The following is a 24652-nucleotide window of genomic DNA, read 5'->3' on the forward strand; positions in this document are numbered from 1 at the left end:
AAATACCACCAAAAGAAAGCTCTATTTGTGGGAAAAAAAAGGACATCAATTTTGTTTGGGTACAGTGTTGCACGACCGCGCAATTTGTCAGTTAAAGTGACGCAGTGCCGAAACACAAAATGGCCTGGTCATTTAGCAGCCAAATCTTCCGGGGCTGAAGCGGTTAATAAGATGTAGCTACTGACCATTTTATGACTTTCATCTTAAGTTGAGGTAGTGAAAGTAGAGATGTGGGCTCAGAGAAAGTGGACTTTGTGAAAACGGGGAAAAAAGTGCATACATACATTTGAGGATGGATTAAAGGTATTTGAGGAGTAGATGGGGAGAGGGCTGAGGGATTGTAAAGAAAGGAAGGGTTCCTTGAGGGAGTCTTCTCCGGAGGAACAGGTGTGCTTATTTTCCATCTATAGTTTGCTCAGACTGGGGTCACATTTTATTGTCATTTTGGATAGGGTAGGGATTGGTTATAACCACTTTTTTTTTTTTTTTTTTTTTTTTCCATTTGCGCCTCTTGTTGGAGATTTAGGCTCCGTTCACACTAGTGCGACTTGTCATGCGACTTTGGACACATAAAGTTGCACAATTCGCAGCCCATTGATTTCAATGGCACCTGTTCCGATCAATGTGACTTAAAGTTGCAGCGACTATGAAAAGGTTCCTGCACTACTTTGATATGACTTGAGTGCCAGAGAGTGTAAAGTTGCATCAAAGTTGCACTGGAAATCATGCGACTTTGGAGTTGCACTAGTGTGAATGGAGCCTTACTTGTCTGTCTTGTAAATGAAACAGGATTTGAGAGAACTATTTCCAAAGTGAGGCCAAAGTGAGGGGAAACACTCCTATGACAGTTGTCACTGTCCCCAATGGAAGATTCCCCTCAATTCCAAATAACGAAGTATTCATTTTCATTTTTTTTTTAATGAAACAAACCTCTGGATGGCGCTAAGACAATGTATTGGAAGAGCAAGAAAGATCTCACCCCAATGAGACAATGTTGTCCTAAACTGGGCTCAGTGATAATGAAATAAATGATCCATATGACCACAAATACGTATAAAACGTCCAAATGTGCTGGTGCCACTAGAACTTGTACCAAAGAGTCCTGGAAATGCAAGAACACAAGAGAAATGGTCAGCGCACTCAGCTGTGTGGAGCATATAATGACAGGTGGGCACACAGTGTGGGTATATGGTACAAGTCACTAAAAACACATGGGTGACAATGCAGTTTGTGGGAAACTAATCAGTTATGTATAGTGTCATGGGAAAGGAATGCCTCCCCAATCAGAACCCGGGGCTTGACAAAGAGGCAGAGCCTCGTAACCTTCCTGTGGAGACCATATCTCCCCTGATTTACGGCACACTCTGTGTGCTTGTCTATTATCAGGACTTCCTACGGCACAACACTGAAATTCCACGAGACTGCATAATCACTCAGAGCTTCCTACTACACCCCATGTGACCATGTGACATCACACGAAGTGTAAACCTGGGCATGGGACAGCATTACTGCAGTCTTATCGGTTGAAGCTGATAAGACTGACATAGGCAAACACTAGATAATCAGCACAAGTAAATACTATGAAATAAAACAAGTCAGCTATGAGCAGGGAAGCAGAGTTGCCCTAGAAACGTTGGATTGAGATGGAGGCTTGGTTAACAGTACAGGAAGTGCTCAATGTAAGGGCAGAAATGCACTCTACTGTGGACTCAGAAAACAATACTTAAGATGGCGCTGCCTTACCCCTGGAAACAAGTTTTCTAAAGTTTCTTTAAACAGTAAGTAATATGCGATTTGGGCTTGATTACAGTGGCTATAGTTTGATAATTACTTATTATAATGGACTAAATAAAAAGAAGCATCGGAGTGGGAGAGTTTACTTCCTCTTTAAAGTAGAATTATAGGCAAAACTTTTATTTTAATTTTGGATAGAATAAGGGAGGGTTATAACCCCTGTCAGATTTTTGACGCCATCTGTGTCCCATTGCCAAGATTTCCCTTCACTTCCTGTCTCATAGTCAAACAGGAAGTGAAAGAAAATCCCTGCAAATTAAGGGAATTTCTTGGGGACTCCCAGCTCACCAAAACTAGTGTCCTGATTGGAAGATTTTCCCTCTATTACTTTACTTTTCTGGGTACCACCCAAAGTTTGGGATTTTCTTTTACTTTCACTTTGAATGATAATGGTAAACAGGGTAAACAGCAATAAAAACTGACAGGGATCTAATCTCTCTCCGCTTTATCCAAAGCTAAAAAAACAGTTTTGCCTTTGGTTATACTTTAAAGCTCCTAATTGAGACAAGTACACACTATAGAAGGATATGCTTTGTTCATATTTCATGTCTGGGGTTTACAGCCACTTTAAAGTGGAACTTCACTCTCCCAATCAACATTGATTTTTTTTTTATTTTTTTTTTTGTAATGCTTGTGACTAGCATTCGTAAATAGATAGAAAACTATATTATATTTACATGTTTTAAACTTTTTTTTTTTTTTCTTTTTACATTTCTTAAAGTACTTTCTGGTTTCTTGCCTAGGCAAATGATGTCATACATCCCAGGAGTCTTTAGGAGAGGAGGAGGGGTTTTCTCAGCTAAGCACACTCTCCTGAATGCATGCTTGAGCTAAGGGTGGTTGGATTCCAGGAAGCAAATGTTACATGAATCATCTGCCCTTAGCTCAAGATGGCCATGACCAGAAATGCTAGAGGTGTGTTATACAAAGTGATTTCTCAACGAAATAAAAATGAATTAAATAGCGTTTTTGGTTTGTGGTGCTCAGATGCAAGAGAGATCCACCTTAATAAAGAGGACACAGTTTATTGGCTCCTGCTTCCTCTTCATTATATGGACCTTGTGGGCTCTTCACAACTGTTTTTTGGGACCTTCTATAGAATTTTTTGGTTTTTCCACAAACTACAATTTATCTGGTCAGCCATGTATTTTTAGTGATTTGTACCATATACCCACAACCACCCGGCATGGCCACCTGTCCACACAGTTGAGTGTGTGGAGGATCTCTCTTGTGTATTTTCTTTTTTTTTTTTTTTTTTTAGATGACCACATTTTTTATTTTTGCAATGAGGCAACAGGGATACTTACAGTGTTGGGGGATGCTTTATGTTTCTTGGGCACACTGATTAGGTTGGGAACTGTGAAAATCTCCCTTGTTTTGGGCTCTGAAAACTACCTGTACTATGGAATTGGCAACCCAAGGATGCGCTTGCATATGGTTTTGTAATTCTATATGGCTATGGAGAAACTCCGTGCATACTTTGCACACAAATCCTAGTTTTGGTCACAGACACAGGTTTATTATATTATATTTTCTCTTTTTAAAGCTGGTTCCAGAACATGGACGTCCTCCAACCAGAGATATGTACAGCCTTCTAATTTTTCCAAGTCTACGACATGGTCCAGGGATAACAGCCAGACATCATATGCACAGCATTCTGATTCCCATGATAATAGAAGCAGACATTACAATTCCGGCTCCTCGGCAGGATCCTTCTCTACTCAAAATCGTTTTTCTACTCTGCCCTCCCAGGATCATTCCAAAGACATCCAATCAGACAAGGATGGAAGCCTCTTGTGAGTAACTTGACAGTTTATTCTCTTTGGTGCTCGTGTATTTTTTTTTTTTTTGCTAATAACTGCAGCAGGGTGACTTGATGATCTGCTTAGTGAAGTGACACTAAACGATTTCCTTATACTCCAAAAACAGTTCAAACACGTCTACTACTTTATGGCCTTGTACTCTGTTTTTCATGAAATCATTTCTTACTGTGTTTTTCTGCCTCCTTGTAATGCCCTCTGAGAGAGCCCAAACCTTTCCTTTTCCCTCTCGCTTCCATTTGTTTGGAACAAGTAGTACATGCTAGGTGCCGTCAGGTGTTCTTCTCTATGCACACTACAAATCCCAAAGTCCCTAGTCCATCTCAGGGGCGAGCAAGAGAGAGTGGCCACATTTCTATATACAATGGTACCATGTAGAACAAGCGTAGTCGCCCACAGAAATCAGATCACGGCAGCAAAAAAAAGAAATTTGGAGGGGGATGAGAGTAATGGAAAGTATATTTTTGAGTTAAGAATTCATACTTGAATAGATTTTTTTTTTTTTTTTTTTTCTTTTTTTAAACCAGAGTTTTTAGTGTTGCCCTAAAGAAGAAGTTCTGCTTCTTCTCCAACCCCCCTTTACCTTTTTTGGAACTTTTTATTTTTTGGGGGTTTTCTGGTTTTGACAGGTACCCGCTCCCTCACTTCCGGTTGGATCACCATGGCAATCTGAGCTCCCCCCCATTTCCCCTGCTGCACTCTGGGACCTATCACAGAAAGCTTCAGGACCATTCAAAAGCCACAAGCAATCCCATCCGGCTGCTCACAGTTAGTATACCAGGGACTGAAGCCGGTGAAGAAACCGGCCAGGTGAGGACATCACTGGATCCTGGGTCTGACTGAAAACTGCTTTTAACCACTTCGCGAAAGACGGCTACAGCGTGGCGCTCAATTGCCGGGAGGGCGTCCCTGGACATCCTTCTATTTACATTCTCCCTGCTAGCTGCCACGGGCGCGTGGAAGGGGAAATCTGTGTTGGCCATGTCCCTTGGATACAGCTAATTACAGATCGTGCTAAATGGCCAATCACAGTGGTCATTTAGCACTCAATTGGAGTGTCCAATGAGAGATGATCTCATATGTAAACATATGAGATCATTTCTCATCGCCGGCTCTCCCTCCTCACACAGAGACAGCATGTGAGGAGGGAGAGTTTCCGTGCTGCAGCGGGAGTGAAAAAAAAATCAGGTACACTAACACGACACAGTGCCACCTATCAGTGTCAACAGTGCCACGTATCAGTACCATCTGTCATCAGTGCCATCTGTCATCAGTGCCACGCATTGGCGCCATCTGTCATCAGTGCCACGCATTGGCGCCATCTGTCATCAGTGTCACGTGTCATTGTCCTGGTGCTCCAGGGCCTTCAAAAGTGTAATAGGTAGTCAACAAGTTAGATTTATGCTCCTAGAACATGTGACGGTGCTCCCTGCATGTTGGGCCTCTCTATATGGCCAGGCAGTGAAAAAGTCCCACACGTGATATCGTAATACTCAGGAGTAGCAGAATGTATTTTGGGGTGCCATTTGTGGTACATACATGCCATGTGAGCGAAATAACCTACAATGACCATTTTGTGGGAAAAAAAAATAAAACTTCATTTTGCAAAGAATTGTAGGAAGAAAATGACAACATCAAAAACCTCACCATGCATCTTACTAAATACCTTGGAATGTCTACTTTCAAAAAAGGGGTAATTTGGGGGGTATTTGTACTTTCCTGGCTTGTTCTGTTCACAAGAAATGATAGGCCGTCAGTACATCAGGTGTGATCAATTTTTTATGATTTGCACCATAGCTTGTAGACTTTCTAACGTTCACAAAGACCAAATAATATCCACTAATTTGGGTTATTTTTACCAAAGAAATGTAGCAGTATAAATTGTGGCCAAAATTTATGAAGAAAAATTATTTTGCAAAATTTTGTCACAAAAACAAAGAAAAATTTGTTTTTTTTTTCAAAATTGTCAGTCTTTTTTCATTTATAGCACAAAAAATAAACCCAGAGGTGATGAAATACCACCAAAAGAAAGCTCTATTTGTGTGGGAAAAAAAGGACAGAAAATTAATTTGGGTACAGTATTACATGACTGAGTAATTGTCATTCAAAGTGTGAGACACTGAAAGCTGAAAATTGATCTGGGCAGGAGGGGGGTTTAAGTGCCCAGTTGTCAAGTGGTTAATGATAAATAGGTGGGAGTAACCTCAGATGGGCCCTGCCATATTTTTGATCACCCGCAGACTACGACCAGTACTGTTTCACTATTTACTGACCTGAGCGCAGTAATATAGAAATGGATTGATTGCTGTTAATTATGGTGTTTTACACATATTCACCATACATTTTACTAGCTTATTAACCACTTGAAAGACCCAGGCCTATTCTGACACTTTACGTTTACATGTAAAAATCTGTATTTTTATTTTTTATTTCTTTTAGAAAATTACTTGGAACCCCCAAACAACATATATATATTTTTTAGCACAGGCCCTAGAGAATAAATTTGCGGTTGTTGCTTTTTTTTATGTCAGTGGTTTTTGTGCAGCATTTTTTCAAAATCAATTTTTAATGAATCTTGTTACAAAAAAACACACACATTATATATACAATGATTTGGTAAGAATTGATGTTGCGCCGAGTAAATAGATACCTAACATGTCTTGCTTGAGGCCTCGTGCACACTGGGCGTTATAAAAGCGGTAGTAGCTTTGTAGTTAGTATTTCAACAATTTTAAGATACGTTTTTGCAATAGCGTTTTTCACGTTAGTGTTTTTTAGCAGTTTTTTTTTTTTCAATGGATCAAAAACATAAAACGCTGGTGAGCTACGTTTTTTGAGCGTTTATCGGTGTTTATCAGTGTCTTTTGATGTTGGGGCGTTTTTACAGCTGAAAAACTCCTCTCAGAACCCACTAGTTTTGTTTTTTTAAAACCAAAAAACGACCCAGCCAAAAACTGTGTCTGAAGCCAAAAATGGCTGCTGTAAAAACGTCCAGTGTGCATGAAGCCTTAAAATTGTGCACGCTCATAGAATAGCAACAAGCTACAATACTTAAAAATCTACCCTTCCGTCACCTGTAAAAGCAATCCGGCTAATTAGCCGCTAGGATTGCTTTTACTATACAATTCGCTGGCTTTAAAATACAATTCCGGGGTTATGGCTGATGGCTGATTACATTTTTATATATATTTTTTTAGCAGTCTGTGGAGAGGGGTAAAAAAATTCTGTGTGATTTTCCATCTTTTCCTGTTCTGACGAGAAGTGAGGGGAAATCTCTCCAGAGACACCGATGACAATAAAACCCTATCCACAGGCTCTAACCCATGTCTGTAACCACTTCCCGTCCACACTATAGCAGTTTTACTGCTATGGGGGGGTAGGGGGGGCAGCTTATTTATCTATTTCTATCTATCCATGTGACCAGGCTCACTTCCGCTGTCAATACACACAGCAGAAACCGGTCGGCGGGTGCTGGGTACTTGCTGTCCCCCGAGAACCTGATGATCAACGGGCAGAGAGGCAGAACTGTGATCTGTCTATGGATATGGTGGGACTTTATATGAGGATAGGGGGCCGTACAGATCCCATCCTCCATCCCGTTAAATTTAAAGGAGAATTGGGGGGGCGGGACTTTGAGTGAAGCACACGGATGCAATAGAGAAGTAAATTGGAAAATGTTTTTTTATTTGAGTCAATTCATAGAACAAAGGTTGGGGGTATACAATTCATTACATAATGTATATCGATACTTGAAGTTCAGTCATCACACATAAATACATTGTCCAACCAGAGTTTAAAACAGTATTTTACAAATACACCGGTCACGTAATAACATGATTAATTGCATTGTAGAAAATACTCATAAAAATAGCTAGCGCATTAAAGCGTCAATAGAAATACTAGTTAAGGTAAGTAGGAAAAATGATATAAAAACATACATCTTGACTCTATTAGGAAATATAAGGCAGTATTATACAGTTGTACAGGTCACATAAGTACGTGATTAATTGCAGTGTAAGTAATACTAAAAACGGAAATATGATGTATTAAAGCATCACTTGAGAATAAAGGAGAAAATAAGCTTGGTAAAGAGGAACGGCCATAGTGAATTCATGAATATGTTGCTATAACGGTAGTTGTTAGCTCTATGCCTTATCGGGACCTTAAAGTCACTCGTCAGGAGCAAGACCGTAATAATCATCTAGAAATAGAGATAAGGACATATTGGTAATCTGAAAAATGAGTGGGCAAATGCAGAAAATGTGAAAACCCCCACACATCCATACATTTGTCCCACAAACTTACATGAGTGTGTCCAACACAAAGGGGAAAGCACAGCCGCGTGAGTCATACCGGTCAAAGATGCCACATCACGGAGCTGAGGGGGCATGTCCGGGCAGCACAAAACCAGCAGGGGCAACATCCCAAATTGGTCGAGAAGTGGAGATGGTGTGTAGTGGAGGGAAGAGAGGAATGGCCCCAGGAGGGGGAACCTGCTGGAGGAAAAAGCCTGTGAATGAAGTGCAATGAGGATATGGGAGGGAATGAATAGAAAGTGAAGTGATAAAGGGTGAGAAGGAGTGAAAAGCAGAGTGAAAAGGTAAAGTGGAGTGTTGGAAGGAAACGAGCAAAAGTGGGAAGAAAGGGGGGATGGGGGGGAAAAAGGAAGGAAGGTGAGGGTAAAATGGTGAAAATATAGTTACCTGCTGCAAAATAAGTTGGACAAGGGAGCCAAGAGAGGAGTGGTGTGGTGAGGGAGATATGCACCAGAGACAAAGGTGTGGATCCCAATTTGGGGGGAAGCCCTCGCAAGGAGAGCCGTCCAAGACCAGCCTCCAACATCATGCAACAGCAGGCTGGGGGGCAGGGGACACGCCAAGAATCTGGCCGCCAGCTCAGCCAAGCGTGACCAGCCAAGGGCGTCAACCGAGTCTCCCTAATGCTGGAGATGGTAAGCCGGCCGTCTGATTTATAGGTGCCTCGAGGATGCCAAACAGCCGACACTGGGCATGACGCTGACGAGCAGTGGGGGAAACCCCGCCCACCCCACATCAGGAGGGGGCGGAGGAGAAACCCACAGTGCGCGTCACAGCTCCGGGATGTGACAGGGGAGGCACGGGAGGAGACAAACAGTGGCCGGTAACCCCAGTGCGCACACACAATGCAAGTTTTGAAAAATGGCGAAAATTAAAGATAAAATCAAAAAGGAAATAAAATGAAAAAATGCTGTAGGGTTGATTGTTCCAGTGGTGTGTGCAAAAAAACCACCCATTGCACAGGGAGAATTGGAAATAGATAAAGGAATAGTATGGACGGCTGAGGAGCAGCCATAACAAATGCTGAAAATGTGTTAATAGTGCAGCCGTGTGCTTCCATCCCTATATGTTAAAAGAAAAAATGGATATGGTGGGACTTTATATGAGGATAGGGGGCCGTACAGATCCCATCCACCATCCCGTTAAGTTTAAAGGAGAATTGGAGGGCGGGACTTTGTGTGAAGCACACAGATGCAATAGAGAAGTAAATTGGAAAATGTTTTTTTTTTCCTTACAACACTCCACTTTTACTTTTCACTCTGCTTTTCACTCCTTCTCACTGTTTATCACTTCACTTTCTATTCATTCCCTCCCATATCCTCATTGCACTTCATTCACAGGCTTTTTCCTCCAGCAGGTTCCCCCTCCTGGGGCCATTCCTCTCTTCCCTCCACTACACACCATCTCCACTTCTCCACTTCTTGACCAATTTGGGATGTTGCCCCTGCTGGTTTTGTGCTGCCCGGACATGCCCCCCTCAGCTCCGTGATGTGGCATCTTTGGCCGGTATGACTCACGCGGCTGTGCTCTCCCCTTTGTGTTGGACACACTCATGTAAGTTTGTGGGACAAATGTATGAATGTGTGGGGGTTTTCACATTTTCTGCATTTGCCCACTCATTTTTCAGATTACCAATATGTCCTTATCTCTATTTCTAGATGATTATTACGGTCTTGCTCCTGACGAGTGACTTTAAGGTCCCGAAACGCGTAGAGCTAACAACTACCGTTATAGCAACATATTCATGAATTCACTATGGCCGTTCCTCTTTACCAAGCTTATTTTCTCCTTTATTCTCAAGTGATGCTTTAATACATCATATTTCCGTTTTTAGTATTACTTACACTGCAATTAATCATGTACTTATGTGACCTGTACAACTGTATAATACTGCCTTATATTTCCTAATAGAGTCAAGATGTATGTTTTTATATCATTTTTCCTACTTACCTTAACTAGTATTTCTATTGACGCTTTAATGCGCTAGCTATTTTTATGAGTATTTTCTACAATACAATTAATCATGTTATTAGGTGACCGGTGTATTTGTAAAATACTGTTTTAAACTCTGGTTGGACAATGCATTTGTGTGATGACTGACCTTCAAATATCGATATATACATTATGTAATGAATTGTATACCCCCAACCTTTGTTCTATGAATTGACTCAAATAAGAAACCATTTTCCAATTTACTTCTCTATTGCATCCGTGTGCTTCACTCAAAGTCCCGCCCCCCAATTCTCCTGTGATCTGTCTATGTAGACAAGGCAGATCGCCGTTCTGACAGCAGGGAAGTGATGGAGTTTGTGTCCCAAAGCAGGGAATACATTCCATCTCTTTCTCTGGTAAAAGAACATCGCATAGTATAGTAAACCGCAGGTTAGGCACACATTTAACCCTTTATTGGCCTTGATGTTAACCCCTTACCAGCCAGTGTCTTTGGAAAAGTGAGTTTATATTTTATATAATTGTGCTTTATTGACCTTCCCTTTTTTTTTTTTTTTTTTTTTTTTTTCCCCCTAATGGGCTCGTTTGATTCACATGATCACTTTAGATTGAGCTGTGATGAGGACATTTTTAGTGATGGCATAGAGACCTAAATCCTGTAGAAGTGGCACCGTATGCCTTTTAACTGTCAAAGTTCAAAGGAGGATTGGATTAATAATAGGTAACGTAATAAATCACTCTGGCCATTTTTCTTCATGCAGTGAGGATATAAAACGTGACTTGGATGTCTGGGAATCTTCTGGGCAATGGATTTTCTCTGTTTATTGCGTCAGCAAGGATACAAGTAATGCAACAGGTATTCCTTTACTATATAATGCTTGAGTTTTATTTTTTCATGATGGAAGAAACTGATTATTTACTCATAAAGCCGATTTTTAATCTTCTGAAAGTAGTTCCTTTCCAGAAGAACTGTTCACAGTATGCCTAAACTGATACATAAAATGCCATTACTATTTTAACTTGCAGATATCCTCTTCCATTGGGCCCTCTAAGGGCTTCTGCACACAATTGTACAATTTGCTGCATTCAGATCTATAATTTTTATACAGATGTGCAGACAGCAGTATGGTATGGGCCCATTTACACTACTCCATTTTGGTCTGCAGCATTTAGCTCTGTAAGCCAAAGAAACCAGGGTTCATGACACGTAGGTGGTGAGTCGGCTATGTTTGCGCATTTTTAAGTGCCACATTCAATATTACAGAAGAGAACAAAATCCCCTTGTGGTGGACTTTAAAGGCACGAGAACTTTTATGGAAGTATATTTTGAATTTGAAAACATTTTTATTCAATATAATATCTACAAAACATGTATAAAAAGACAATAGTGTATTAGAACATATTTACAATGCTGTCATAATATCCATAACATAATATAAATTGTAAGCTAGTGGTTCTTGCACTGACGCGTTTCGGTGTACATGTGTAACTCTCCTTCATCAGGGGTATAAATAAGCAAGAATAATTTATGTTCTAGAATAGAATGTTTAAGAAAAATGAATAAATATACAAATATATACAGCAATGTGCATGAATAATAGGGTTCATGACACAGTCTTACATTTGGACCATATTTCATGTTGTATGAGTGTAAACTTTCGTGCTAATGTTCACATGTCTGTAGCGCAATAAACTCTATGCGCACTGACATGCAAGCAATAGCATGTAATCAGCAGGCACTGTTTACATGTCAGCACAGAACAAGTCATTCATGCAGCAGTGCATTTCCTGAATGACCTAGGTCAGAGTGACTGAAGACCAAGGTGATTCTGCATATTCGCCACTGCTGTTTTATTTTGTTTCTAAAGACTTGACTTGGAGCTAAGCCTCAGTAGCCAATAAGGCTTCTTTCATTGGACAGCAGAATGGTGGATGAGAATAGGCACAAGGAGATCAGGCATAGTCCTGTATTAAGGCTCATACACACTATAAGAAAAATGGGCGAACATTTTTCGTCCAGAGAATATTCGTACAGTGTGTACACAACTTTCGACAGCCGATTTTTGAATTTTCGTACGAAGATTCCCGAAGGGACAAGCGCCAAAATTTTTCTCGTACGGGAACAGAACAAACGATTTTAATTTAATGTGTACCATTTTCGTGCAAGTAAAATCAGAAAAGAAAGACTACGCATGATCAGAAACAATAAGCAACAACAAAAAAAGTCTTTGTCGTATGAGAATTTTCGTATGAATTTTCATCATCGGTTCCGATTTGCTGTGGAATAACGAGAAAATTGGATGATCGTTCGCCCGATTTTCTTATAGTGTGTACCCCACTTTAGGGAATTTGACCCCTTTTGTAACAATGTTACAAATCAATTACAAGGGCTCACTGAAAGGACTTTTCTATTTTTTCCATTTAAAAAATATGTTTATGAAGTATTGTGTGTATTAGGGTTTTTTAGTGTGTGTGTGTGTGTGTGTGTGTGTGTGTGTGGTGTTTTGTTTTGTTTTTTTTTCCATCGTTTTATGTTGACTCTTTTTATGTTTTGTATGTTACAGGGTTTGCAGATATTTCACCAGAAGAATTGCGCCTGGAATTTTATACAGCACGGGATTCTGGAAATATGCAGAACTATGTAATTGTCCTAATTTTGGCAGATTAGTGTATATTTTCTTTACAGAGGAATATCTTTGTTTATATCTCCTAAGGGCTTGTTCACACCAGTAAATGCAGCTGCTGGTGTGTGGTAGGATTGTGGTACGTCACATGGTTTTAAACACCCCATTATAATCCTCCTCCCTCATGCCTCCTCCTCTCCCTCCCTCCCTCCTCCTCTCCCTCCCTCCTCCTCCCCCTCCCTCCTCCTCTTCCCTCCCCCCCTCCTCCTCCCCCCCTCCTTCACGTCCGATTTCGGTCTGAATTATTGGCTGAAATAGACCAGAAGACGCACAGGACTCTCATGCAATTCGCTCTGGAGATTTGAGAGCCGGTCACAATCTCCTGACATGCGAATTGGATGTGGGAAAACCGCATCCAATTCGCAATAGTGTGAACCCAGCTTAAAACCGGAGAGTGCAAATTCTGGTGCAGCTCTGCATAGAAACCAATCAGCTTTCAGGTTTTATTGTTAAAGCTTAATTAAACAAGCTGAAGTTAGAAGCCGATTGGCTGCCATATACAGCTGCACCAGTTTTTAGTAAATCTTCCCCACAGTGACAGCTCATTAAGTTCTGTTGGCTGTGGTGTAAAGTGGTGGACTGCATTGCACTGTGTTGGGAAAAAAGTAATGCATGCAATGGTGTAATTTGGCCAGGCAGGATACAAGGCATTTTGCTTTGGCTAGTAGTGAGACTGGGCTTGAATAACTGCCCAATACAGTCCACTGCACCTGGTGTGAACAGGCCCTAAATGTGACTTGTACATGTAACTAAAAAAAAAAAAAAATTAAAATGTACTTTGACTTTGCCAGAGCATGTATCTTACAGGTCACAAAATTATTTGTTACAATATAACCTAAATGCTATCTGACCTGCAACTTCTGTAACCTAAAATAAATAAACTTCCCTTTAGTGAGACACCTTTATAACAGCTTTGGTGGGTGGGCAGAGCCGAGAATTCAGATATTATCATACATTGGCTCAACACTATTGCCAAAACTATTTTTGTGTAATTTTGGACAGTGTATGAGGATCAGAATCCCTTGTGGGCTTTAACTGCTTTATGGGATGCTGTTAGAGAGACTTTTCTCAATGACTGTTCCTGTGACAATGCTTTCACCATAGTAAGGAAAATTTGCAACAGGGATACACACGGCAATAAAAAAAAAAAGTGAGAAGGGTTTCTTCTAGCATTGCCTTACTTTACTTAAAGAGCTATTGTTGAAGATTCTTTATTACATCCTGTCTGGGAAAACCGGTGTCACAGGGACAGTAAAAGCTAGCCATAATGGATCAAAATGTGGATGTTTCAGCAGGGACTGGCTGAATTTCGATCCATGTATGGGCAGCCTGGTTGTACAACCAGCCTATTGAATTTTGCCCACTCAAACAGCAGCCAGCACTGATCAATGTATTCTGACGGAAAGGAAAATCCGCCTACTGTCAGAATACAATAACTCAGTGAGGAGGATTCCTCCATCCACATACTCAAAGTCAGTTGTTTTTTTTGGGGTTTTTGTTTTCGTTCGAATTTCTTGTTGAACGCAAAAAAAAACTGTATGATCTGTGGGCTGTTTAAGTGGGGGAAAATCTAAAAGGCCCAAAGAGCAGTAAAAATTACACTGGAGGTTCTAATCTTTTCCCATGGTTATCCAGAGTTTTTTCCACTAGACATTCTAAATATTGTGCAATCTTTTTCTTAAAACTTCAAAAAGTTTCACTAGGGGAGCAACCTTTTCAGCTACCTTTCTATTATATGAATGTGAGAGTGTCTTTGTTGTAGCTGTTTTAGTGTACACTGATATTTGCAAAGCCTTTATCTGTTTTTTTTCTTGGTAGGTGAATTCAGTGCAGCAACTAGCCACACAGTGGAAACAGAGGATACATGCGATTAAGAACGCAAATATTTCAGCTCAAACTGCACTGGTAAATAACCAAGTTAAAATTGTATTATTTGTTGTCTGTCTTCAGGGGAACAGGTTGCTTTTCTTTTTCTCTTTTACTGCTAAACACAATTTTTCTTTCCCTTTTTTTTTTTTTTTTTTCCCTCCACCCATGAAATCTTTTTATCAGTTCAAGACTTCACGGATATCCTAATGAATATTATCTTATGACTGGTGTACTTTATTGCAATATTTCAGTACAGGACACAGCCTGAGTATTCATAGATAGCCCCTGGGTTTTAGGCTGATCCTTTTTTAGATGACCGGACAATGGCAAGCTTTTGAGGGCATGCCCCTACACCCTCCTCCCGGGGGTTACCTTACAGGCACGCTCCCGAGTCCAGCATTCGGCGTCCATAGCCGCTGAATGTATGACTCGGCCCCGCCCCCCGATGTCCGCGTCATTGGATTTGATTGACAGCAGCGGGAGCCAATGGCTGCGATTCTATCCAATCATGTGCCGAGAACCCCGGGCAGAGGGGTCGCCGTTGGAAATTCCAGGGCTCGGGTCACTGCCAGGTGTTTTTTCACCTTAATGCATAGGATGCATTAAGATGATAAAACACAAGGGTTTACAACTTCTTTAAATCTCCCCTGTTTTTGCCGTGCTTCTTTGCGTACAAACAGCCCCTAATCCAAAAAGACAATTTCCATTTTTATGATGATTGGTCAATCCAGAAAACATTTTCACTCCTCCAAAAACCATCGCTGAGCTTTTTTCTTATCAGAGTTTGCTAAAAAGTGGTCTGTTCGATGTCTGGAGACACATGCATCCAGCTGCTTGTGTCTCCAAATCCAACCTATCGAGGTTGGATTTGGCGTTTGCATCCCCTGCTGCCCTTAGTTGGGTTACCGAGACCGCTATACTCTCTAGGGGCATCTCTGACCATGCTCCACTTAGCCTGACCCTCTCCTTGTCTGCCTCCCCTGGCTCTAGACTAGGGCGTCTCTCCAGATTCTGGGCAATGGACGATAGACTGCAGGAACATATGGTGGAATTGTTGCGTCATTTTTGGAATACTAATGGAGAATCTGAATACTCCCCACCCCCCGCATCCCCCCCCGTGACATGGGACACTTTTAAGGCATGGGTCAGGGGGGCATACATCTCCCGCATTGCGGCACTTCAAAGGGAGGCCTCCCGCTCATTAGAATCTCTGGAGACTGAGGCGGCAGGACTGGAGGCAGAGTATGTTTCCTCTCCAACCCCAGATAGGTATCGGGCCTGGCAGTGAACCCTGAGACAGATTTCCCTTTTGAGGGTGGATAATACTTAAAAGGCCCTGTTCCACTCCCAACAAAAACTATTTGAATACGAGGGTAAGAATGGTCAGCTGGCTTGGCTGGCTGAAAGCCAAAATCCAACAACGCACATTGCTAATGTAAAGGGGGAGAGTGGACACCTCATAGTAGCCCCAGAATTGATTAATAAGGAATTTAGGCAGTTTTTTTTTTAGATTTTTGTATAGCTTCAGGGTTGCATACTCGCAGGATGACCTAGATACCTTTCTAGAGCCTGTTGCATTTCCAATGTTGGATGATGAGGCTGGAGAACACTTAGATGCCGACATTACCTTGGAAGAAATCCAAACATCCATAGGAAGATTACAGGCGGGTAAGACCCCGGGTTCAGATTGGCTTCCCGTTGAATTCTATGCTAATTTTACGGAAGTAGTGGCCCCCAAACTTACAACACTCTTTTCTGATCTATCCTCCCTGGACGTACTCCCCGAGCCTACGCAGGAGGTGGTTATAGTGCTCATTCCCAAACCCGGTAAGGACCCTCAGCAATGTGCCTCATATAGGCCGATATCGCTGTTAAATGTTGACGCCAAAATCCTTGTGAAAGTGTTGTCGAAACGTCTCTGCTGTGATTGAAGATCTGATCCATGTTGATCAGATGGGGTTTATGCCGGGCAAGGGAACAGATATTAATCTAAGACGCCTTTATCTCAACCTCTTCATTCCCCACAATAATCAGAGTAAAGTTAGGGTAATCGCCTCTCTAGATGCGGAAAAGGCATTTGACTCGGAGTGGGTCTATCTACGGGAGGTCCTGAAACGCTATGGATTTAGCACTAAATACATCAGTTGGATACAGAGGCTGTACAGGGCACCAAGGGCACTGGTCCGCACCAACGAATGGTTATCTGAGGTGTTCCCTCTTCACAGAGGTACACGACAGGGATGCCCTTTGTCACCCTCTTTATTTGCCCTGGCCTTGGAACCCCGGACTATTTTAATGGACTCCTCCGAGGTCAGAGGACTGAAGGTGGGACACCTGGAGGAGAAATTGTCCCTGTATGCGGACGATGCTCTGCTCTATCTGAATGACTCAGGCCCGTCACCTGAAAATTTTTTATGTCTTTGGCTCATTCTCTGGCATACGGATTAATTGGTCCAAATCTCTCATGTTCCCGATTGATGACAGACCAATTGATCTGGTTCTCTCCTCCCCACTACAGTGGGTTGAGGAATTCAGATATTTGGGAGTACAGGTCACTAGACGTAACTCAGAATTCTTTGAGCGTAACCTTCAGCCACTCCTAGTTTAGTTAAAAACTTGCTGCTCCTTGTGGTCGGGGCTTCCACTGAACCTGCTAGGCCGCATAAACTTGATTAAAATGATGCTCCTTCCACGTTTCAACTATGTATTTTGCAACTGCTCGGTCTGGGTCCCCACTTCCTTCTTTAGAGAAGTAGATAGCTGTTTAATATCCTTTATATGGAATGGGGCCCACCCCTGCATTGCTAGGACTACATTGTCTCTCCCATTAAGGTTGGGAGGCCTGGCTTTACCCAATTTCCGGGTTTATTTTTGGGCAGCGGTTTTGTGTCTGCCTACTGGTGGTTCCAGGGCTCCAGAACCAATGGGGCCACTTGTCTGGAAGCAACTTTTCTGGGATCTTTAATGGATCTCCGAAACTTAATTTACAGAGGCCCCCGGCCCTACCGTTTTGTCCCCGGACCCACGTGCATCACGTTGAGAATTTGGAAGCCTGCTATGTGGCGCTTCTCCACCTCACGTCAACTGTCCCCTGCTCAACCCTTGTGGGGCAACCCCGGACTCCATCACCTACATACGATACAGGACCCACAGCTCTGGGCGCTGTATGGGATTAAAACCATTGGGGATGTTATGCCCATGGGTACTCTCTTAAGCTTTTCACAACTGTCTCAGAGGTTCGGACTGCCGGGCTGGATGCTATTTCGGTACTTCCAGATGCGCCACTCTGTTAGGGCTCAGTTCCCTCAGTCCCCCACTATTAAAACTGATCCCATAGAAGACATGCTGACCCCAGGGGACCTAGACAAGCCATTATAATCCCTCTACAGTGCCCCCCTGTGCACTGATATACTTAGGATGGGTAAATTATGGGATTACTGGAAGGAAGACATCCCCCTCACTGGACAGGGAAGACTGGGAAGCTAGCTTAGAACAGGGTCCAAAACTTATTTCCTCCAGAGATAAGTTGATTCAAGTTAAATTTCTCCACCGAGTATACTATACCCCCCGAGAAACTGCATAGATTGTTCCCTGAGAGAGACCCCGTATGCCTACGCTGTAGACTCCACCTGGGTTCCTACATACATATATTCTGGGAATGCCCAGTATCATACTAGCAGGCTGTTTTAGCTGAAATCAATCTCAGATTACAACTCTACTGGTACCCTGCCCGTCTCTAGCATTACTGGGAATCCCAGATGATGACCAACGTTCCCATCACTCTAAGCTTCTTATAGCGTATCTCCTATACTATGCAAAGAAAGAAATTCTGCTAAAATGGGCGTCTTCGACCGCACTGGAGGTGTCTGCCTGGGAAGCTCTGGTTGATGCGGCCCTACCAACAAGATGACCTACTCCAACAAAGGGTGTCACTGGAAATTTGATAGGGTCTGGTCCTCCTGGACCTTGACATGAATTCCACCACACTGCTGCATCTTCATTGGATGATGGTCATAACCGATTCTCAACCAGGAAATATTAATGTCTAAGATGTATTTTGCATTATTTCTCGGTTTGTTCTGGACACTGTGCTGTCCGTTGTTCTGGCACAGGTTTAAATTGCCCTACTTGTTTACGTTTCAAATAGGTTGTCTTATTGTACTGTGAAATTGGAAAACCACTGTTTCTTTTTAATTGCTGTGTACCATGCATCTGTCAATAAAGCACATCTGTTTGTTAAAAAAAAAAAAAAAAAGTGGTCTGTTCTGGTAGTAGATCCTAATGTCTCAGTCTTAAACCACTCACTGTTCCTTCATGCAAATATTCTGCAGAAAGGAATTTTGAGATGGCTCTCTTAACACTTGCAGGCTCAACTCTGCAACCAGCTATTGTTTCAATTTCTGTCTGTCAAACAACAGCTAACTAGACTATGGCAATGATCAACCAACATGATCCTGTATTATTTTAACTGTGCAGCTATAGCATTTACCTCCTAACTTGCTTAATTGTGTGGATGCACTAGAAAAAGTAATGCCATGAATCTCCAGAATGGCTCTAATTTCTGTTCACATGCACTAAATCATGTGGCTCAAAGCCTGGTCAGCTGATCCATGCTGACCTGGTCTTCCCTAAAGCCCTCTTACCAATGAAGAGGTGCCCTTACTCCTAAAATTGGGAGGATGTCAGTTACAGCTTGCTTCTCTCTGAGTCACTGACATCCCATGCCTGTGGTTTCAGTCAGCTTCAAAAACGTACAAAATAAAGTTCAAAGCTCTACTCCCTTACTGCTTTGTTCTCTCAAATAAAATAAAAAAATCTGCGCAAGGATAGTTAAAGCAGAACTACACTGCATCTGAGCATCTCAAACCAAAAACACTGTTTAATTAATTTTTAATTTTCAAAGCAAACTCATCCATCCATGTCTCCATATTTATTTTGCTGAGGAATCACTTTGAAAACACTCCCCTAGCATTTCTGGCCGTGGCCATCTTCAGTAAGGGCAGATGATTCATGTAGCATTTACTTCTTGGACTCCATCTGTCCTTAGCACAGGCATGAAGGCAGGAGGGTTTACTTTGCTAAGAAAACTTCTGGGATGTATGACACACCTAGGCCTTGAAACCAGGAAGTAACTGAAGAAATGTAAAAAATTAAAACAAGTAAATATGATATACTTTCCTGTCTATTTACTAAGGCTAGCAGCATAATGATTAAAAATAGTTAACGTTGATTGAGAGAGTGAATTCCCACTTTAAGGGAGCAGTTATGCCAGTACCCCTACAGGACAGGTTTAAAAAGACTCTATTAAGGTTCCTCCTTGCTTTGGAACCTTAGCACTCGCACTTCGTGGAGACCAGAGCGTGACAGGAATTCCCTATGCAGGTCATGAGTTCAAGCTAAGCCTTTTTGCCGTTGACTCTCTTCTGACCTTGACTAACCCCCTTACTACCTTCCCCAACTTGTTACGCCTCTTGACACATTTCTCGTCCATTTCGGGCCTTCAAATCAACTTAGAGAAATCTGTAGCTTTTAAATGTCTCCCTAGACCCTGACCTGGTAGTACGCCTGCAGTCCCACTTCCCCTTTCGTTGGACAACACACATACATTGAATATCTGGGAATCCGACTGACCCCCACTTACTCTTCTCTATTCTCTGTTAATTACTATCCCCTACTTAGATCCTTAACCACTCTTCTGCAGACTTGGCAATTTCCACACCTGTCCTGGTTAGGTCGAATCCATTCTGTAAAGATGACGGTCTTACCAAAATTTCTGTACTTTTTTCGCACTCTACCAGTACGGGTCCCCTCCCATTTTCTCTGCCTACTTCAGAGCAGGATCATGCGCTTTATCTGGGCTAACAAACGCCCTAGAATTTCTAAGGCTAATCTCTTTACACATAGACTGCAAGGTGGTTTGGGAGTTCCCCAAGTCACTAAATATTATCTGGCAGCTCAGATCTCCCAATTATCACTACTCCATGCTTCCTCCAATGTCCCCCTATGGGTGCTTCTGGAGCTCCCTAATTGCGCCCCTCTTTTGATGCAAGCGCTTTTCTGGCTCCCCCAGAAACTTTGGCCAACTTCATTGATCCCTCTTATGTTACATAGCCTAAAGCTGTGGGACTCAGTCGATACTCGAGCTCCCTTGTGTCCCCCTTCCTGCCTCTGCTGCCCATTACAAATAACCCATTGTTCCTCCCCGGGGCTCGACCAGCCCCATGCGTTTGCGTGGTGGACCCCACGGGGCCTTACCAAGGCACGCAATCTGCTGACTACACATACTCCACCGACGTGGCCTGCATTCTGCGAATCCTATGACGCTCCCCAGGCAGAATTCTTCCGTTTTCTTCAGATTCAGCACTGGATAGCTACGCTCCAAGGTACCTCCTCCTACCTGTTCCAGACATCTGCTTTTGAATACACTGTCTATATACCCCGGGTTCCCCGGGCCTTATCTCCACCCTCTACGCAGCTTTGATTAATCGATCATCTCCCCCCCTCACTCTCTTATGTGTCCCAGTGGGAGCGGGATCTGGGACATGGGATCAATCCGGCGGACTGGAGCAAGGCCTGGTCTTCCGTAGCCAAATGTTCCTTTAATACTGCCATCTTGGAGGCAGCATACAAAGTGCTATTGCGGTGGTATTGGGTTCCAGCAGGTATTGCACATGCCAACCCCACCTCTAGCGATCGCTGCTTCTGGGGATGTGGCCATCGTGGGGATGTAATTCACACCTGGTGGGCCTGCCCGTGAATAGTGGGGTTTTGGTCCAGAGTATTTGGTTTGTTCCATTTAAACGTCCAGAAAGAGGCCAAATTTGAACTATTACACTGCCCCATACCCGGTTTGTTTGCTCGTCAACAGAAATTGGCAACCTATCTGTTCATAGCGGCCAAACGGACGATCGCTCAAGCATGGAAAAAACCTCAGTCCCCTTTCAGGAAGTGAAAAACCGCCTGATATCCATGATGGTCAATGAACAAATTGGTCCAGTATACTCAAAGACACACATTCCAAGTTCCTTAAGGTTTGGGAGCCTTGGCTGGCATGTGCCTTCCCCGAACTTCCTCTGGCTAGTTTGGATCGGCTCTGACTGGTTTCCTGGATGGTCCTGGGCCCCCCCTCTTTTTCTCTTTCCCCCTTTCCCACTTTCTCTTATATTCCCCTTCTCTTTCCTATTTATCTCTGTTCCTCTTCTCTTACCAGGGCTTCTAGCCCCCTTTTTTGGGTCACCCCAAATTACGTAAGTTGCACTCAGGATTTCTATGACTGTTAATTAGGAGGCTGCCCTCCTCGGTTTATGTTGTATTGCCTTTTGTTTTTGTCTCTTATGCGCCAGTTCCAGCCCCTGCGTGGGCGATCTAGGTGCCTTTGACATTGTTGTATGTTTAATACTACTTCTGCAATAAAACTTATTGAACCAGAAAAAGACTCTATTAAGATATGTTCACGGTTCCAAAACTCAAGGGGGATATTTATTCTATCTTAGACCTAAAATCACTGAACACATAGCTTCATTTTCCAAAATTTCACCTGTCTTCATATTATCATTGATCCGCCTCATCAGTGATTTCTACACTTTGCAATGCGAGACAGTCCAGTTTGTCGCACTGCCATTTGACCTCTCCTCTTCCCCCAGAGTATTCACAAAAGTCCTTGCAACTCTTCTTGCCCTTCTAAGAACTCAGGGCATCCAGGTCACAGGTTAGCTAAACAACTTTTTTCCTGAAGGATTCCTCTACCTTCCAGCTATCTGCAAACATCCACAGGACAATTTCAGATTCTACAGGCTTTTGGTTGGGTGATCGGCTTTCAAAAATTCACTCTCCAACATTCTCTTTGCTTGGAATACTTGGGTCTGATCCTGGAAATGTCCCAAGCAAAAGTCTTCCTTTCTATCACCAACTGGGACCAACTGTGGGATTCTCCATGAGGGCTTTGAGTTATATAGTAGCCTTGAGGCTGTTCCATTCACCCAATTTTATTTGAGTCCTCTCCAGTACAACATCATCTTACCATAGAACAAGCAGGCTCCTTCTCTGGACCTACTCATGTTCCAGTCCAGCCGAGCAAGGAATTTTCTAGTTTGGTGGATCTCCAGCTGAGCCTTATCAATGGGTAAGTTTTTCCCTCCATCTCACTGGAAAGTGATAATGACAGATGCTGTTGTTTCAGGCTGGGGAATTGTGTTCTAATCCTCTACAGTTAAGGGAATATGATCAACTGTGGAAGCAAAACTCCATCAACACCCTGGAGCTCAGAGCATTAGGATTGGCTCTGCAGCACCCATTCTTGAAGGACACCTTATTGGGGTGCAATCAGACAACGTCACCGTTATGACCTATGTCAACCAGGAGTGATGCCAACTTGAAGTAAGCAATCATCGCTCATCACTTAGACCAAGGAGAATGGGCTCTTCACCCCAACATCTTCAACCTTATATGTCAGATATAGGGGACCCCAGATGTGGATATCCGGGCCTTCATGTTCAACAACAAGTCACCTCTGTGGCCAGAACCAAGGATCCTCTAGCACTGGCGTTGGATACCTTGATTATTCCTTGGTCTTAGTTTGGGCTGATCTATGCCTTCCCTCCAGTGTGAATTCTACCTCATTTGCTCCACAAAATAGAGCAAGATAAGAAACTGGTGATTCTCATTGCACCTAACAGATCCAATAAAGCCTTGTATGCAGACATACTAGGACTTCTAGGAGAGGACCCCTGGCTTCTCCTAGAAGGTCTCTGTTGCGCAACTTTGTAAGACTGCCATTTGGTCCCCTGTTTGTGCCCTTTAGATAGTTCCACCAGGTAGACAATCTTCTGCATTTGCAGATTTCAACCACAAGGTTCTTGCCGCGGCACTCTGAAGTTAGGTCGGTTGACTCTCTTGTTGTAGGGCTTGTTAATACAGTTCTGTTTTGCCTAATTGTCGCCCACCTTTCTCGTTCATTGCTTGCAGATGCCATAGGGTCTATGAATTACTCAGTCTTTATTATTACAATTATTGTAAGAGGAATTTTGACTTGCCTGTAAATTCTATATCTTGGAGTATAGTACAGGAGATAGGCCACTCTCCCTTGTATTCCTGTGTTAGCATGGGTTCACACTGCCTCAACTTCAAAGTCAACATCCCTGCTTGACTGCATCACAGCTTGCATACAACTTCTTTAACAGAAGTCAACGCAAGTCGTATTGAAGTTGCACCAGTAGTAGTGTAGGAACCTTTTACTAAGACGGAGCGACTTGAGTCGCAGAGTTCACAATGGTTTCGTTGCCATTAATGGGGAACGACTTGTCATGTGACTTTGAACTCTCTAGTCCAGGGGTCCTCAAACTTTTTAAACAGGGGGCCACTTCACTGTCCCTCAGACTGTTAGGGGGCCGGATCAATGCAGCTTGACCAGTGCCCATCAAGGAAGCCTCTCCGGTGCCCATCAAGGCAGCCTCTCCAGTGCCCATCAATGCAGCCACACCTGTGCAGCAGAGGAGCCAATATGAAGCCTGGCCGAGGATGGGGAAAACATCAGCTAGATCTGTGGGGCAGGCCAGCCCCGGACAGACTCGGGGACAGGATGAAGCTGATGAGTGTGACCTGGGAGGGGGGGGTGGATGCAGCTCATAAAGCCCAGGAGATGGCCAAGATGGCGGTGGCCCACGAGTATGCAGCCGGCAGTGGCCAGATGAGCAGACTGGCCTGGAAGTAGTGACTGGAATCAAAGCATCCACCGCGGCTCACTTAAACACACCGCCCGTGGGTCGCGTAAATGACCTAGGTGGGCTGTAGTTTGAGGACCCCTGCTCTAGTCGCATGACAAGTCACGGAAGTGTGAAACAGGGGTTATGCAGCTTTGCTCGCTACAAAACTGAGGACTCACAAAGTGGGGTAGGCTTATAGAGAACACAGCATTGATTTACTTTGAAGGTACCAGCTAGGATCCATGATTGCTCAGACTGTGTCCTGCACTGTATTCCAAGATATTACATGTAAAGTAAGTAAAATATAAGTTGAACATTTTTTGCAGGTAAAAAATTTGCATATACTATATATTTTTTTTCTTTTCTTAGGAGCCTGGAAAGCATTGCACCCGCGATCAGAAGAACGTGGTGTGCAGTGTCCGGCTCCTGCAAACTTGTCAGTGTCGCTGTCTGACCATACCTCCAATATGGGCAAACAGTTACCTCAGTTACCTCAGTCCAGGAAGATTCAACAAACT

General features: G+C 43.0%; 1 protein-coding gene across 1 annotated transcript in view; it reads left to right on the forward strand.

Moving 5' to 3' along the window:
* NUP42 (nucleoporin 42) overlaps positions 1–24652 on the forward strand; it is a 34343-nt gene that overhangs the window by 4289 nt on the left and 5402 nt on the right. Inside the window, exons 2-5 of the mRNA XM_073630092.1 lie at positions 3341–3590; positions 10642–10736; positions 12445–12521; positions 14383–14469. Coding sequence (XP_073486193.1) covers positions 3341–3590; positions 10642–10736; positions 12445–12521; positions 14383–14469 — 509 coding nt within the window. The remainder of the gene's footprint in view (positions 1–3340; positions 3591–10641; positions 10737–12444; positions 12522–14382; positions 14470–24652) is intronic.

The sequence above is a fragment of the Aquarana catesbeiana genome, linkage group LG05 (assembly GCF_042186555.1).
Source record: "Aquarana catesbeiana isolate 2022-GZ linkage group LG05, ASM4218655v1, whole genome shotgun sequence".
Classification (NCBI taxonomy): Eukaryota; Metazoa; Chordata; class Amphibia; order Anura; family Ranidae; genus Aquarana; species Aquarana catesbeiana.